The 17,816-nt window shown below is 37.9% G+C and overlaps 1 protein-coding gene across 4 annotated transcripts in view; it reads left to right on the forward strand.

The window, feature by feature from the left end:
- LOC100495331 (NXPE family member 1) overlaps window positions 1–17,076 on the forward strand; it is a 57,186-nt gene extending 40,110 nt beyond the window's left edge. The window contains exons 2-7 of one of the 4 annotated variants that reach the window (XM_031906152.1): window positions 5,194–6,204; window positions 8,917–9,013; window positions 9,106–9,788; window positions 11,635–11,696; window positions 14,999–15,217; window positions 15,749–17,076. In XM_031906152.1, the coding sequence (XP_031762012.1) occupies window positions 8,927–9,013; window positions 9,106–9,788; window positions 11,635–11,696; window positions 14,999–15,217; window positions 15,749–16,284 (1,587 nt within the window). In that variant the 5' untranslated portion in view covers window positions 5,194–6,204; window positions 8,917–8,926 and the 3' untranslated portion in view covers window positions 16,285–17,076. Of the gene's footprint in view, window positions 1–4,193; window positions 6,205–8,916; window positions 9,014–9,105; window positions 9,789–11,634; window positions 11,697–14,998; window positions 15,218–15,748 lie in introns of those variants that run through there. The other 3 variants (XM_031906151.1, XM_031906154.1, XM_031906153.1) reach the window with 3 other exon arrangements.
- Window positions 17,077–17,816: the final 740 nt, after the last annotated feature.

Raw genomic sequence — 17,816 nt, forward strand, 5'->3', positions numbered from 1 at the left:
GGCACGCCTATTGCCCGGTTATGGGTCGCCATTCTGTGAAAGCTATGTATCCGCATCAGAAGTATGTAAGGACCAAGCAGGGAGAGAAATAAACTGTGTGGAGAGGGTCAAAAGTATATAGTTTATGTATGTTATTGTATATATTGGCAAGTATAGATTGTGTGTGTTGGGTTTATTTAGAAGGGTTGGACTCTGGGTTTTATTATGATGACCACTTCCATTATACTATCATGCTTACATTTGGCACATCCAATGTTACAGTTACATAAGGTTGAAAAAAGACCAGAGTCCATAAAGTTCAACCCTTCCAAGTAAACCCAGCACACACAACCTATCCTGACCTATCAATACACTCACATACATAAACCATGTACACCAAAATCAATACTTAGGGGCCGATTTACTAATCCATGAACGGATCGAAATCATCCAAATGCATTTTTTTTCGTAATGATCTGTATTTTGCAATTTTTTCGTTGTCGTTGCGACTTTTTCGTAAATTGTCATAACTTTTTCGTAGCCGTTACAACTTGAGCGAATTGTCGCGACTTTTTCGTAGCTGTCGCGAAAAAATTGGAAAGGTTTGCCCGCCTTTTACTAGCGCTCAAAAGTTGCGACAATTCGTGCAAGTCGTAGCGGCTACGAAAAAGTCGCAACAATTCACGAAAAAGTTGCGACGGCGACAAAAAAATCACAAAAAATACGAAAAAGTCGCAAAATGTTTGTTTACAATCCGATTTTTTCCCATTCGGTATTCGGATTCGTGGATTAGTAAATCAGCCCCTAAATGTAGAATTGTCCCCTCGCAAGCGCCTTTTTTTCCCAGAGAAAACAAACCCAACCGTGACAATCAAACCTCATAGTTTAAATCTTCCATCTCCTTTACCAGTTTAGTTGTACATCTCTAATCTCTCTCCAGCTCATTAATATCGTCTTAAGGACTGGGGGCCAAAACTGCACTGCATACTCAGAGACCTGTAAAGAGGCAAAAGACAGCACTAGTAGCCACTGAATTAGATTGCCTGGAATTAGACAACTTGTTATCTACAAAAATTGCCAGATTATTCTGTTAAGGATCCCCCAAAACACTACCATTTAGCGTATAACTTATATTTATATTATTTATACCAAAGTGCAGAACTTGTGCTTGTCAACATTGAACCTCATTTTCCATTTTGCTGCCTAGTTTTCCAATTTTGTCAAATCACTCTGAAAAGCAGCAGCATCCTGTATTGAACTTATTGTTTTGCACAATTCAGTATCAGCAGCAAAAGTAGAAACAGTACTTTCTATGCCCATCTCCGGGTCATTAATAAACAAGTTAAAAAGCAAAAGACCAAGGGCAGACCGCTACTGTATTCTACTAACAACACTGGCCCAATTAGAAAATGTTCCATTTACCACCACTCTATGCAAGCTATCCTTCAGCCAGTTCTCTATCAAAGTACTAATATTATGTTCCAGGCCAATATTCCTCGATATTATCATTAACTTTCTGTGCAGTATTGTATCAAATGCTTTAGCAAAATCTAAGTAGATCCCATCCACTGCTATTCCAGCATGGAGGTTCCCTTTTTAAATAACGGCACCACATTAGCAATTCGCCAGTCTCTCGGCACCATGTCAGACCTCAATAAATCCTGAAAAATTAAGTGAAGAGGCTTGGCAATCACAGTGCTAAGCTCGTTTAATACCCTGGGATGAATACAATTCAGTCCCGGGCCTTTGTTTACCTTTACATGTTCAAGTCTCTTTTGAACTTCCTCCTGAGTGAGCTATGCATCAGTAGTTATATTAATAGAATTTGGTCTATTAAAAGGGAAGCCTTGATTGACTGGTTCCTCAGGTGTGTAGACTGATGAAAAATAAGAGTTCATAATTTCTGCTTTTTCCCTGTTCTCATCAGCTTGTGCCTTTGACATTTTGGTGCTCTCACAGAGTTAGTGTCTGGTATTAGAGAACTGCATGTTATTTACCTACGTGTAGAGAGACTCCAGCAGTAGGAATCCATGTGTTAGGGAATCACATATAATGGTTGAGTCACCCAAGAACAGGCTGAATACACCCTCACTCAATCTATATAAGGTGGTGCAGAGGTGCAAATTACTCTGTGCATTAGGAGAAGGAATATGAGAGGGTGTGGGGGTGGTCGTGTTTATGCTACCCCACAACAGGCCAGCTCACGTTGTACCAGCTCACAAATGCAGCAGACAGAAACAGTGGTAGATTGGCTCACCCAGACTACCTCATCTGCTGCAGGCACAAGTGAGTGGCAGGAGGTGGCGTCACCTGTCAGCTCAGTGCTAGGGGACACCCCATCTCCATTATTACTTGATCCTGAGGTGGACTTGGGTCTAGACATCCAGGATATTTTTGAGGAGCAGACAAGAATGGGGGTACATACTTGTCAGATGAGGAGGAGGTAGAAATTGTGGCACAAACAGAACTATCTTCATTGCACACCTATAAATATAATACATTAACTGCAGTGGTGGTGCAAGCCTTCAGTGGGACTGGAAGGGTCCCTACCTTGTAACAAAGCTCATTTATTGTGAACACATTAGATCAACCTTTCGGAAGGGATACACCCTCCCTTCATCAGGATATTTTTGAGCAGAAGACAGGGATGAGGGGTGCATTCCTGTCAGATGAGGAGGAGGTAGAAAATGTGGCACAGCCAGTAGCAGTAGAGGATGTTGGGCAGGGTTCCTTAATGGCAGGTTGGCTGCTGGTGTTGAGGGTCAGGCTAGGACAGACCCCGTGTGATGGCTCAAGAGGATTACAACAGCAATTCAGAGGGTGAATTGTGTGTTGTTGATGATGGAGAGCCGCAGCACGGCTAGGGTGGAAAGGCAGAGTGGTAGCGCTGCACCATCATCCAGTGGCTCGAGCATACAGCTGGAGACCAATAGCCTTTGGCTCCCCAGCCCACCAAGGTAGGCAAGGTTAATTTCCCATATTAAACAGCTCTGTGCTGCATCGCATTGTCAGTGGAAGCGCTGATGTCACTTTTAGCACCAAATTTGAATTTAAATGCTGTTTTCACCTTGTTTCAAGTGCCCAAGCTGGTTCTATGTTTACTGATCTTTGCTAAAGCCTTGTTTTGTTTGCCTTGTTGGTTTTTTACTTTTGCCTGAATATTGACTCCCAAATCTCTGCTGCCTGCCACCAACTTTTGCCTGACTTGACTTCGCCTCCGCCTGATCCCTTTTGTACATTGGAATTCTTCGGCTGTGTGTCCCAATCTGCTCCACCGCAGAAAGTCCAGGGCCCCAAAAGAGAAAATTGTTTCATACTTACCGTAATTTTCTTTTCCTGGCCATCCCCGTAGTAGCATCTCAAAACCCCGGGCTATTCCCTCCTCCCGCAGTGATGACAGAAGGAAAACACCAATTTGCCCTATAAAGCCTCCTCCTCCTTCCTGCTCCATGTCTTAGTAACAAGCTTCTCGAATATAAACACATGGTTAGAACATACAAGGGTCAGGGAGATGCTACTACGGGGATGGCCAGGAAAAGAAAATTAAAAGTATAAAAAAATGTTCTCTTTTCCTGGCCATCCCCTCATAGCATCTCAAAACCCCAGGGTAAGTACCCGAGCAATACAACAGGGGGGGGGGGGGGAAAGAATTAATCACACTAATCAAATTGCTGCATCAAATTTTAATCATGAAGAAACGGCCTTTAGCACGTTTTGGCCAAATAAAGACTCATTATGACAAAACATCAAGTTTGTAATGTCTAAGAAAAGTATTAGAAGAGCTCCAAGTTGCTGCTTTGCAAATCGACTATGGAGCTGCCTGTGCCGCCGCTGCCAAGAAGGTTGCCATACACCTGGTCGAGTGAGCCCTCACCCCTTCCAGCATAGCACAACCTTTTTCTTTGTAGGCTGTCGTTATAGCGGTGACAATCCATCGTACAATGGTTTTGGTAGTAGCTGCCTGACCTTTATGACTGCCTGCTGGAACCACAAACAGGTTCTTAACCTCCCTGACTGACTGACCGAGTTCTGATAATATAGGTTTCCAGACAGTCTCTGACATCTAGACTCCGGTCCAAAGATCTATCTCCACTAGGAGTTTCTGGGTGAAAGGAAGGCAGAATTATAGACTCATTGAGATGAAATGAGGAGACAACTTTAGGTAAAAATTCTGGCATGGTTCTGAGGACAGCTTTCTCAGGATAAAAAACCGCTGATTCTCCTTGCTGAAGTCACGGCTGCTATGAAAGTCATTTTCAGAGTCAAATACCATAAGGAAATTTCTTGTATAGGCACAAATGGTTTAGCTGTTAGAGCTCTTAGAACAAGAGGTAGATCCCAAGGTGGAGCCCGTATCTTGATTGGAGGATGGATTCTTTTGGCAGCTGCCAAAAATTGAATGTCTAAAGGCTCCTCTGCCCATCTCACATTTAGCACTGTAGAAAGGGCTGAGACTTGCACCCGAAGGGAGCTCCATGACAGACCTCTATCTAGACCCGACTGAAGAAATTCAAAAATGTTGCTTATAGAAGGCTGCACTGGATTAAAACCTTGCCGTTGTGCAAGGTAAGAGAGTTCCTCCCCCCAATCCTGGGCTAGGGCATTCACTGCCTCGGCTTGCAGTCATGGTACTCTTGAGAAGAACCTTGCCACCTTTGAGTTCCGTGGGGTTGCCATCAGATCTATGGCCGGAATCCCCCATGTTATCAAATTGAAGACCTCTTGATTCAGTTCCCATTCCATGTAATCTAGAGGACGCCTGGAAAGAAAGTCTGCAGTGATGTTCTCCATGCCCGGAATGTACACCGTGGTAAGATCTTGTAGATTTTCCTCTGCCCACTGTAGGATGGGTTCTATTTCTCTGAGGAGCTTTTGACTCCTTGTGCCGCCCTGCCTTCTCTCATAGGATACGGCCACAACATTGACCTTCTCATCTAAGAACGCTCTTAGAGCCTGCTCTATGGCCCTTAGCTCTAAAATGTTTGAAGGGACATGCCCTAAGTTTAAATGCCAGACACCTTGTGCTGAGTGGCCAAGGCAATGTGCTCCCCAGCCTTCTGCTGAAGCATCTGTGTAGACTTTGATCCAAGTTGGTTCTAGGATTGAAAACCCGTTTAGCAAATTTCTTTCTTCGTTCCACCAACAAAGACTTGTTCTTATTCTTTGTGGTAGAGGAATCAACTGTGACGAATTCTTTTGGTTTCTGTCCCACAGGCTCAGGAACTGGAACTGTAAAGGCCTCATCTTCCACCTGGCCCACCTGACTAGGCCAATGCAGGATGCCATCAGACCCAGAACTTTCATCATGTGTCTTACAATGACGTGAGTTTGCAGACAAATTTTGGAGATCTCGGCTTGTAACTTTACAACTCTCTCCTGGCTTAATTGGATTAAGTTGTTCTTTGTATCTATAAGAGCCCCTAAAAACATTAGAGTTTGAGAAGGGAGAAGATTGCTCTTCTTGTGGTTTATTAACCAACCCAATTCTCTGAGCTTGGATATTGTCAGATCCCGATTCTTCACTGCTTGTTCTCTGGACCAGGATACCAGGAGAAGGTCATCCAAGTAATGGTAAATCCCTAGACCTGCCTATCTGAGCCAAGCTATGGCCACCACGAGAACCTTTGAAAATGTCCTGGGGGACGTTGAGAGACTGAAGGGGACAATGTGAATTGAATGTGCAATGTTCAACAAATTGAAGGTGCAACGTTCTCCAGGCAAATCTCAGGAAGGACTGGTGTTCTACCAATACTGGCATGTGCAAATATGCATCCTTCTGGTCTATTGAAATTAACCAATCCCCACAATTGACTGTTGGCCTAATGGTAGCTAATGACTCCATCCTGAAGGACTGCACCTTTACAAATTTGTTCAATCTTCCCAAATCTAGGATTGCCCGAAGATCTCCAGTTGTTTTTGCTACAAGAAAAAGTGGGGAATAAAATCCCTTTGTTTTCTCCAGGGTTGGAACCCTGATGACTGCCTCCTTCAGGATCAGTTGTTAAACATACTCTTCCATGGTTTGAAAATCTTCCCTGTCCTTTGGGACTCGCAAAAATAGTTTCGAAAAGGTTTTGAAGAAAATTCTATTCTGTAGCCCCTGAGGATTATGTCCAGGAGTCAGTCGTGATTCCTGCCCAGGCCTCTCTGAACTGTAGAAGTCTGGCCCCTACTTTCGAAGACTGAGCAGGCCCCATCTCATGCAGTTTTGTTCTGAGCCTTGGGGTATTATTATTATTATTATTAACATTTATTTATAAAGCGCCAACATATTCCGCAGCGATGTACAATAAGTGGGTTTCATACATTGGACATACAGAGTAACATATAAAGCAATCAATAACCGATACAAGAGGTGAAGAGGGCCCTGCCCAAAAGAGCTTACAATCTACAAGGAGAAAGGGTTGAGACACAAAGTGTGGGAATGGGCATGACCAGAGTTGTGAGAGGTGTGGCACAGGGTATTGCTAAACTAGATTAGGGTAAGCTTCTCTAAATAAATGTGTTTTTAGAAATCTCTTGAAGGCAGAGAGATTGGGAGAAAGTCTGATAGTTTGTGGGAGCGAATTCCAGAGATGGGGGGCAGCCCTTGCAAAGTCTTGTATGCGAGTGTGTGAGGAGGGAATGAGAGAGGAGTTGAGGAGCAGGTCAGTAGAAGAGCGTAACAAGCGGGTTGGATGTTCCTAGAGATGAGTTCAGAGATGTAGGGTGGGGCAGAGTTCTGAACTGCTTTGAATGAGTTATTAGAATCATTAGTTTGAATATTATCCTGGATGTTAAGGGAAGCCAGTGCAGGGATTGGCAGAGTGGCATGACAGAGGAGGAGCGGTTGGAGAGGTCTATGAGCCCGGCAGCAGTATTCATTATGGACTGGAGAGGGGACAGTCTTTGGAAGGGAAGGCCAATTAATAGGGAGTTACAGTAGTCCAGGCGAGATATTATAAGAGAGTGAATAAGAATTTTGGCAGCATCTTGGGTGATAAATTATCGTGTTTTGGAAATATTTCTTAGATGAAAGTGACATGATTTGATAAGTGACTGGATATGATGAGTGAAGGACAGGGCAGAATTAGTAGCGAGTAGTGTTTTTTAGCTTTAGTCGATAGGAGGTAATTTGTTAGTCGGGTTAGAGCAGTTTCGGTGGAGTGTTGTTGTCTAAAACCAGATTGTAGGGGATCCAGGAGGTTATTGTCAGAGAGGAATAGCGTCAGTTGGTTGTAAACTAGGTGCTCAAGTAGTTTGCAGATGAATGGGAGCAGAGAGATGGTTGGAGGTTACTATGATTGGGGGGATCAGAATAGGAGTTACAAGTGCATGTTTCTGTTGGGAGGGAAAGATTCCAGTAGAGAGTGAGAGATTGAATAGATGAGTTAAGGCTTTGAAAAGAGGTTGGCATTGTGTAGAAGTTTGGTAGGAATGGGATCAAGTGGGCAGGTAGTAAGGTGAGAGGAAGCCAAAAGTTTTGAGACTTCCTCTTCAGTCATTGAGGAGAAGGAGCCAAGAAGAGATTGGGTAGCATGTAGGGAGGGAGGTGAATGGTTATGGGGATTAAGTTGTGCAATGTCACTTTGGATGGTGTCAAAAGGTAGAGAAGAGTTGTGCAGGTTTTTTAGAGAGGGAGTTAATGAGTGCAGTGAAGTAGGTTTGTTTAGCTTGGTGGAGGGTGGTATTATAGGAGAGCAGAGCAGATTTGTAGCTGCAGAAATCTGATTCTGACCTTGATTTGCGCCAGCAGCACTCAAGTGTATGTTTTTGGAGGGCTTTGGTATGGAGGGCCAGGGTTGCAGTGGGACCTGTTATCCAGAATGCTCAGGGCCTGAGCTTTTCCGTAATTTGGATACCTTAAACCTACTTACAAATCATTTAAATATTGTTTAAACCCAATAGGATCATTTTACCACCAATAAGGAGTAATTATATCTAAGATGGGATTATGTACAAGATACTGTTCTATTATTACAGAGAAAAGGGAAATTATTTTTAAAACTTGAATTATTTGATTAAAATTGAGAGATGGCCTTCCTATAATTTGGATAACAGGTTTCCAGGTAATAGATCCCATACTTTGGCATTCATTAGTTTAGTATATTTTTGGACTAGTACTAGTGTGTGAAAGGGGTGTTCTTTAAGCCAGAGTTCAATCATTTACACCTTAACATTAATGTTTTTGTACAGCAGCATAATCTGTATAAAGTCCTGGGATAAAAACTTTTTTGCAGCTTATTGAGAATCTCTCTGTATAAACCCCTTGCTTTCTGTAGATGCAAATTTTGTTATGCTTTGAAGGAGGGCTTGTCAGTGGACTGCTTATTTATTTTGTGCACATAAGGATTTGAAGCAGAATAAGACTTAAGTTTTAACATCCCGTTTTAACACATTTAGGGCAAGAAGTGACAAAAACTATAAATATATCCTGGTTGTTAAAACAAAGGGGCACATTTACAATCCACGAACGTCCAAAAAGCGTCCTAATGCGTTTTTTCCATAATGATCTATATTTTTGCGATTTTTTTCGTCACCGTCACGACTTTTTTTGTGAATTGTCGCAACTGTTTCGTCGATGTCACAACTTTTTTGCGAATTGTCGCGGCTTTTTCGTCGCCGTCGCGAAAAAAAAATCGGATTGGTTACAATTTGCTCAATACAAAAAAATCACAACGGCGACTAAAGTCCCGCAAAATACGATAGTTGTGACAGCAATAAAAAAATTGTGCAAAATATGAAAAAAACGCTACGGCGACGAAAAAGTCGAAAAATTTTCCAATCCGATTTTTTCCTATTCGGGATTTGGATTAGTAAATGTGCCCCAAAGAGTATGTTCAGCAGTAGCTTTTTTCATTGAACTAAGGTACCACATAAGGAATATTTCTTGCTCTCTGTATTGAAAAGTATAACAAAAGATATTTGTTGGAACTTAATATTGCTTTGTTTTTTCAGAACCTTCAGAATGTCCAAGACTAAAGTCTGTAGTACCCTTTTGATTTTTGTAGCAACTTTTATTATTAGCTTCACTCATTATCGCATATTATTCAAGGTACGTTCACTATGTGCTACATAGATTACAACTGTTAAGTGATCTGATTAATTAAAATATTGATTTTAACAGTATTATTGCTTTTTGATCAGTCTCTGAAATTTCATTATCAGGATGTAAAATACTCCAAGCAACCTGTTACACCTAGTGACCATGAACAAAGAATAATAGACATATTCAGTTCTATAAACAACAAAATCCCCAGTGTTTCATTCATAAATATTAACCATACAACCAGTGCTAAGAAAAGCAAAGCTTTCATTTTAGATCACCCGAAAGAGTACTGTGTTGGAGACTCTTTAACTATCCAGCTTGATATGTTTGATTATATTGGTAAAAAGAAGACTTATGGAGGAGATTACTTAAGAGCAAGAATTTTTTCACCAAAACTTGGAGCTGGAGCTTCTGGAATAATAAAAGATTTTAAAAATGGAACATACCATGTGCAGTTTAAACTGTTCTGGGAAGGGAACGTACAAATATCCATATTGCTGATGCATCCTAGTGAAGGAGTGGCAGCTTTATGGAGAGCAAGAAATTCAGGTTATAAAAACATTAATTTCAATGGAAAATTTCTTAATAAGTCTAAGGAAGTACAGACAGAATGTGGATTTCATTTGGACTCACAAGAAGAAAAATGTGAATATGTTGCAGCTGAAGAATACTTTTACTGCATCAAACCCTTTGGAGTACCATGTGACGCATTCATTTCAATGAACAGCTACAACCGACCCCACGCTTACCTCACTGAATTGGAGAAAAGTCTGTTTATTAGGTAACTTTTCCCTTGCGTAGTATTTATTTTATTTATAATTAAAAGTACAGTATAAGGTGAGCCCAATTTTTAAAGCATTCAATAATACTTTTACACAACTTTGGCTATTTTTTTTTAACCTCACTATATATATATATATATATAATATATATATATATATATATATATATATATATATATATATATATATATATCAGTCCTGATGGTGTCTGCACTCCAAGGCTTTTAGTATTCTGTGGGGTGCACAGCCAAAATCTGAGTATTTAGCATGAAATAATCCATGGCCAGCACACCCTTAAAATTCAAAAAAAAATTTTATTGAAAACTCATTGTTTAAAAACCAACGTTTCGGTCCTCATTAGGACCTTTATCAAGGACCCTTGATAAAGGTCCTAATGAGGACCGAAACGTTGGTTTTTAAACAATGAGTTTTCAATAAAAAAAATTTTTGAATTTTAAGGGTGTGCCGGCCATGGATTATTTCATGCTATATATATATATATATATATATATATATATATATATATATATATATATATATATATATATATATATATTATATAGAAAAAGGCTGAGGCACACACTTATAGGGATTGCAACCTGGGTGCAAATCAGATAAATAATGTAAATATGTAAAAAATGCTGATGCACACCAGGAAAATTTAATCAAAAAAAGATACTAATTTTATTTAGATTGATGTTTCGGTCCTCACCCGGGACCTTTATCAAATATATATATATATATAAAGAACTTCCATTCGTATATAGTGAAAATGTTTAAATTGTTTGGATTTTATCATTTATCATTTTTTTTCATGACTTTTCTATATGTATAACACAATAAAACAAAAATTGCTTAATGATCATTGTTTAATATCTGTGCCTGGTAATGTCATTTGTATTCTAAAAAAAAAATATATGTAAATATAAAAGCTGAGGATAAAGACGTTTTGCCTTCATATAGTCTAATTTCCTTTTATTTTACAATAGCAGTTTGAAAAGAATGTAAAAATAAAGAACTTTTTTTCCAACCTGCCCATGACTATTACACATAAATGTTACCAAACCTATGCATAACAATACAATATAGAGATAACATATTTATAACTATAACCCTCAATAACCATTAAAATCTACCTGTCAATCATGGAACAGCATAGTGGACAGTCACAGAAATGTGGCATGGGAGACATGGCTGATGGAGTGCATCATTCTTCCTATATAATGACTATTGATTGGATATGAGGAATAAAAATATCTGGAAAATAAAAAACAAGTTTGAGGTTGTTCTGAGAGGTTGATATGATGGTCAGCTTATGGGTCAGGTATGGGATCCCTAATCCGGAAACTCATTATGCAGAAAGTTTAGAATTATGGAAAGGCAATCTCCCATAGACTCCATCATAAGCAAATAATATAATTATTTTTAATAATAATAAATTGACTTCCTGGAGGAGAGGGAAGCATCTAAGTGCTACTGTAAAGTTCTGAATAATAAAACTATTTGCATGCACACTTAAAATGTGTCTATGATGCATTTTATTGTTGAAGTAGACAGACAGCATTGGGTTAAAAAAGGTAAAAATATGCACAACAGATTACTTAATGTTTAGGGGATATGACAAATAATAATAATTCTGAACTTTAAAAAGGTCACTTTGTCCAGATAGTAAAGGGCTATCAATAAAAATTTTGGACGTAACACTACATTGTTACCAACACCCAAACATGGAGGTAACTTTCAATGTGAACAATGTACACTGTATTTGCTTATTCATGCATTTTGTACTGAGATATATATATATATATATATTAATTTTTCTTTTCTATTAAAATGTTATGAAAGATCAAACATTGCTGCAGAAATTCCACAGAAATTTGGAAGCATTGATGTTTTAAGCTGTCAAAGTAAGTTATATTCTTTACTGGCTTTAACAAAGTATAGTATTTAGCAGGGCTGAAATTTATCACTTAAGGACAGGTTAAAAAATGATATAGAACAGTGTTCACAGCTACCATAGTATGTATTGGGGGGTAAGAGTCATTTATATGACTATTATAAACTTTGTTTAACATGTCTGTTCATCATATTTTAACATCAATAAACTTTGTTCAACATGATCAACATTGCTGAACTATGGTACAGGGACATTGTGACTGCTATACAGGTATGGGACCTGTTATCCAGAATGCCCAGGACCTGGGGTTTTCCGGATAAGGGATCTTTCCGTAATTTGGATCTCCACAATTTAAGTCTGCTAAGAAACTTTTAAATACTGAACAAACCCAATAGGCTTGTTTTGCCTCCAATAAGGATTAATTATATATTAGCTGGAATCAAGTACAAGCTACTGTTTTATTTTTACAGAGAAAAAGGAAATCATTTTTAAAAATTAGAATTATTTGCTTATAATGGAGTGTATGGGAGATGGCCTTCAGAACTTTCTGGATAACGGGTTTCCAGATAAGGGATCCCATACCTGTACCAGTTTTTGTATATATGTCATTAATGTACATTTTCCAGTTTAGATGTGGGTAAGAATGTTTAAGAATAAGTTTACTTATTAGAAAAACTATTAAAAGGTTAAATAGAAAAAAATTAAAAGGTGACTAGAACTCTCTGCCTTTACATTGTGCCAAAGAGCAGAATAATATTTTTGATTTACAGTCAATGATCATTGATCACATCCCTCCTGTTAAAAGGGGTGATGATTGTGAAATAAGGGCACTACAATATGAGAGCTTTTGGATCTAAATTGTGTCACCCAAGGGGTTCAATGCCTTGTTTTTCCTTTTGTTTTTTAGAAAATGGTAATAATATTGATCATGTGGGATATTAATAGGGCTGGGTTTTGATGTTTTAAAACCATTTGAGGTATTTTGTGATTTTATTTTGTATACTTTGAGGAATGTAAATGTTTTAAAATGACAGTTTTGACATTGTTACATGAGTCATGTTGTCTAAATATTATTTTCTATAATATCTGTAAAAGACAGCACTTTTTTTCTACCTCTGCTGGCCAACATGGCAAAATGTTAAAAGCCATGTGGAAACCTAGATCTAAAATGCTAAAGCATTTAAACATTAGTTGTTTCTCCTAGGAATTAAGCCATTAACTTGCCACATTCCAAATTTATATTCTGTGTTTTATAAGTACTGATAAGTATATTATAATTATTTAGGAGATGAAAATTTGTTGGATTTTGTTAGGCTCTACACATTGTGCAATATATCACTACACATTTAATATAGCAAGTAAACCTTCACCTTTTTCCATGGCGAATTTTCACAGAAGCTTCGCAAAACAATTTGCCAATGGCGAAATTCGCTGTGAATCCATGCCTGCCAAAAAAATTCGCTCATCACTAATGAGTAGTAGGCACCTCTTTGAGCTCATCATAGTCAGAGAGAACTCTCAGAAAGCAAAAGAAGACAGGGCTTCACACTAGACAGCTGCTTGTAATAGAGGAATGAATTAGGCAGGGAGAAAGGTATGTTATTCTGTGGCTTGTAATTTTAGAGATTAAAAAAAAATAATTAAAAAAAATGTTGTCAATTATGCATATAAAGACATAATTTGCACTTATTGTCTTATTGTTATACTTAAAGTTATATTGTCATACTACAAATTTACTTTGAAACTGTAACTCTTTACCTTCCACTTAACATGTATGCAGCCAAATTGTATTAATTTTTATGAAACATTCTAGGTTTCTCTTCTCTACATGATATTAAATGGGGATCCACTCCCTTTGCAATTTGTTTTCTTATTGTATGAATAATAAATAATGCTTGGACTTCCTAAACAAAATGCTATATTATTATTTTACTGTCCCATATAAACTCACAAGAGTATTATGAGAATTTTACTTGTGGTTTTCATCACCACAGATGATTTTTTCCATAATTAATTAAGCATCTTCATCATATGTTTCTGTTTACTTACAATTTTATCAAGCCAGTCATTTTCTAATCAGTTAAATAATGTAAATACCCATTTATTGGTGGTGGGTTTAATATATGTACTTAATTATGTACTCTAATTACCTATCTTACACTGAATAAACATGGAGTAGCTTCAATTTCCGTAGCTGATCACCAATTATTTATGTATTATATTTGTTATTTCTTGGTGATTAAAGGGGTTTGACAACTCAAAGGGCTATGGGTAATTTATTATATTAAAACTTTTAATAGGACTCTTGTAGATTACAACTGGGATAATATGTGGTTGCAAGAGTGATGGTCTGGCACATTTACCATATGTACAGATAAAGACACTTGGATTTGTGAGTTAAATGCGTCATGACTCGCGATAAACTGAAGAAATTGTGTTATCTTAAGTCGTGTAAACCTATTTAACACATTTATCCTTTCAAAGAGCACCATTGTTTACTTAAGGCAACTCCTTAATTAGACGGGACTTGTGATGCAAATTCCTGTGTTAAATAGGATATGTGAGTTTAGTTTTGCTGTATTAAAGGAGAAAGAAAGGTAAAAACTAAGTAAGCTTTATCAGAAAGGTCTATGTAAATACAGCCATAAGCACTTACAGAAACGCTGCACTGAGTTCTCTGTCAAAAGATTTGTTGTGTCTGTTTTCCTCTGCCAGAGACATGCAGCTCTCTCCCCTCTCCTGCTCCCCCCTCCCTCAAGAATGCTAAGAACTCACTCCCCCCCCCCCTTAGGTATGTGGATCTGAGCAAATCAGCAGGAAGCGGATTCATAGTCTAACTAACTGAGCATGTACAGTACACTTGGTCTCGATCTCTGTGCAGGAGTGAGGCATTATGGGAACTTTCTTTACACAGCTCAGGGTTTTTTCTTCCTGTTTGGCTTCTGATCATCTGAACAGGTGAAATATGGGGAGACATAAGGGCACTATTGAGACAACTGAAGGTATGCCTGCAGCTTGAGATTAACTCTTTATTAGCCTTTCCTTCTCCTTTAAATACACAAACCAAAGTGGCTTCATCTGTATGTGTATTTTAATCAACACTGAAGTTAAAGTATTTGGCTTGAGTGTTAATGCATGTATGGATTTTTGGGACCAGCTGGTGATTGTTATTGCTTCAATTAAGCCTGCATTATATGTTCTCCATACAATATCATAAATGTCACACTTTGCTACTTTACTCACATTTAAATATCTGTTAAAAATTGTTATAATGAATTTATTTCATGCTATGATTAAATTTTATTCTTTCAGGAAACAGTGGAAAAGTAAAGCCAAAATGTTCAGTTGGAATGTATCCACCATTCCCAGGTGGTTATTTTTTTAACAATGTTTGGCATCCTGTGTTCTGCAACCTTTCCACATATGAACCACACTCTCTTGTGGACAAATGTTTGTCTGATAAACTAATTTATCTTATGGGAGATTCAACCATTCGACAGTGGATTGAATATTTACCAAGCATTATGAAAGGCAAGTATTATTAGTTGCTTTGAATGAGATTCCGTTTCATTTACATAATAAAGAAAACTACTGATAGTAATACAAACTTAGAGTTAACACAAATAGTTACATATCCAATGGTTTATTTAAATTCATTATCAGTCTACTTAAAGGCTATATTCACACAGATTTAAATAGACAACTGTTTTGATAATACCAACACTAGTACTATCAGTCTCAACTTTTTTCCATCGTGTTAACAGCATTGGTTTTTAATGGTACCTGTTTTGTCCAAGATGGTCCAAAAAATGTTGAATGCAACCACATATGTAATAAAAGGCACTACATTTGCCCAGGTGCAGAAAATAATAGCAACCAAGATGTTTGAGGTGACCAGTAAAGGTTACCTGCTTAATGGTTGCTGTAGGTAACTAGATCAACTGCAAACTTTTCCCCAATTATTACGTAACCCCAAAGTGTTGTATAACAAGACCATAGAAAAAAAGCATACTGTAATCAGATATCACACCCTTAATGTAAATAAAATCTCTCTTTTTACAGGTCTGAAATTTTTTAATCTTCATGGAATAGGCTGGCATAAGACCCATTTAGCTCTGGACATGAACTTAAATACTTATATTCAATGGAAAAAGCATGGACACCCATTTGTAACTATGAGCTTCTTTACAGTAAAACATTATACTTCTGTCCCTCAAGAAATTGACAGACTTGCAGGAGGCCCATACACTGTTATTGTCATTGCTCTTGGACAACACTTCAGACCTTTTCCTATTACCCTGTTTATCAGAAGACTTCTTAATGTGCGCAAAGCCATAGAACGACTTTTTGTTCGTAGTCCTGATACAAAGGTCATAATCAAATCTGAAAACACTAGAGAAGTAAACACAGATGTGGAGAGATTCAGTGACTTTCATGGCTACATCCAATATCTGTTGGCAAAGGACATCTTCCAAGGACTGAATGTAGGAATCATTGATGCATGGGACATGACAGTTGCTTCAGGGTCTTTTGATGTTCATCCAGCATCATCAGTTATTAAAAGTCAAATAAACATGTTTTTGGAGTTTTTATGTTAATAGGTCAATAATTCAGCAGTTTTATTTATTTTGATATAAAAAATTCTGAGGCTAAACAGCATTTGTAACTGTAAACACATAATATAGATATGTATGTGTTTAGCGTAACTCAACCTTAATCTAATATGTCTTTATATTTTAAAGTTATTATTATATTGCTATTTTAAAAAAGTATATTTTGCTTTGTCTTCTAAAGATTTAGAAACATGCAAAATATGTATCTTTTTAAAATGTTTATCACATATATATTATTTCCTTACAATGGATTTTAATAATATGCTGTTTTTGTTCCAAAGAAATTGAACATTTATCAATTACTGTGGGCTAGATAAAGAAGAATTTAGAGGAACGCTTCTAAACGCATGGATAATGCAATGCAGTAAAGGCTTCAAACATATTTAAACAACCCCTAATCCTATTTTTTTTCCCTCACAGGAACAGATTCACTTTTTCAGTATTGGTAGGCCTGTGTTCTCTGCTGCTTCCCTTCAAACTGGCATACCTTACCAGTGCCGCAGAAGCAGATTAATAATGGTTGGTGATGTCCCTTGTACCCATATTACCTTTTGAAATGTTCCCATACACAGGAATTCAACATACAGCAGAGGGCCTGGGACCCAAGGCCTGGGCTTATGTGGTCTTCTGATAAGTTGGGCTAATTACTGCCTTCCTAAATAAACTATAGATTTTATAGTAAGACTAGTGTTTAGGCAGTCCCAAACTTTAAAGGAGAAGGAAAGGCTAATAAAGAGTTAATCTCAAGATGCAGGCATACCTTCAGTTGTCTCAATAGTGTCCTTAAGTCTCCCCATATTTCTCCCGTTCCGATGATCAGAAGCCAAACAGGAAGAAAAAACGTTGAGCTGTGTAAAGAAAGTTCCCATAATGCCTCACTCCTGCACCAAGAGCAAGACCAAGGGGCTGATTTACTTACCCACGAACGGGTCGAATGGAGTCCGATTGCGTTTTTTTCGTAATGATTGGTACTTTGCGATTTTTTCGTATGTTTTGCGATTTTTTCGGATTCTTTACGAATTTTTCGGATCCAATACGATTTTTGCGTAAAAACGCGAGTTTTCCTATCCATTACGAAAGTTGCGTAAAAAGTTGCGCATTTTGCGTAGCGTTAAAACTTACGCGAAAAGTTGCGCATTTTTCGTAGCGTTAAAACGGATACGAAAAACTCGCGTTTTTACGCAAAAATCGTATTGGATCCGAAAAATTCGTACAGAATCCGAAAAAATCGCAAAACATACGAAAAAGTCGCAAAATATTCGTTTTCAAGTCGGAACTTTTCCAATTCGGGTCGGATTCGTGGGTTAGTAAATCAGCCCCTAAGTGTACATGCTCAGTTTGTAAGACAATGAGTCAGCTTCCTGCTGATTTGCTGATAAATTTAATTGAATGTATCAATTTAGAGTGCTCTGTAGCAAGCAGTGATTATTTAATAGAAACTCATTAACAAAACAGTTCCTTGTATGTATGAAATGGCACAAAGTTTGTACATGCACAATTCCCAAACTTCTCAGCTT

This window comes from Xenopus tropicalis, chromosome 7 (assembly GCF_000004195.4).
Source record: "Xenopus tropicalis strain Nigerian chromosome 7, UCB_Xtro_10.0, whole genome shotgun sequence".
NCBI classification, from domain to species: Eukaryota; Metazoa; Chordata; class Amphibia; order Anura; family Pipidae; genus Xenopus; species Xenopus tropicalis.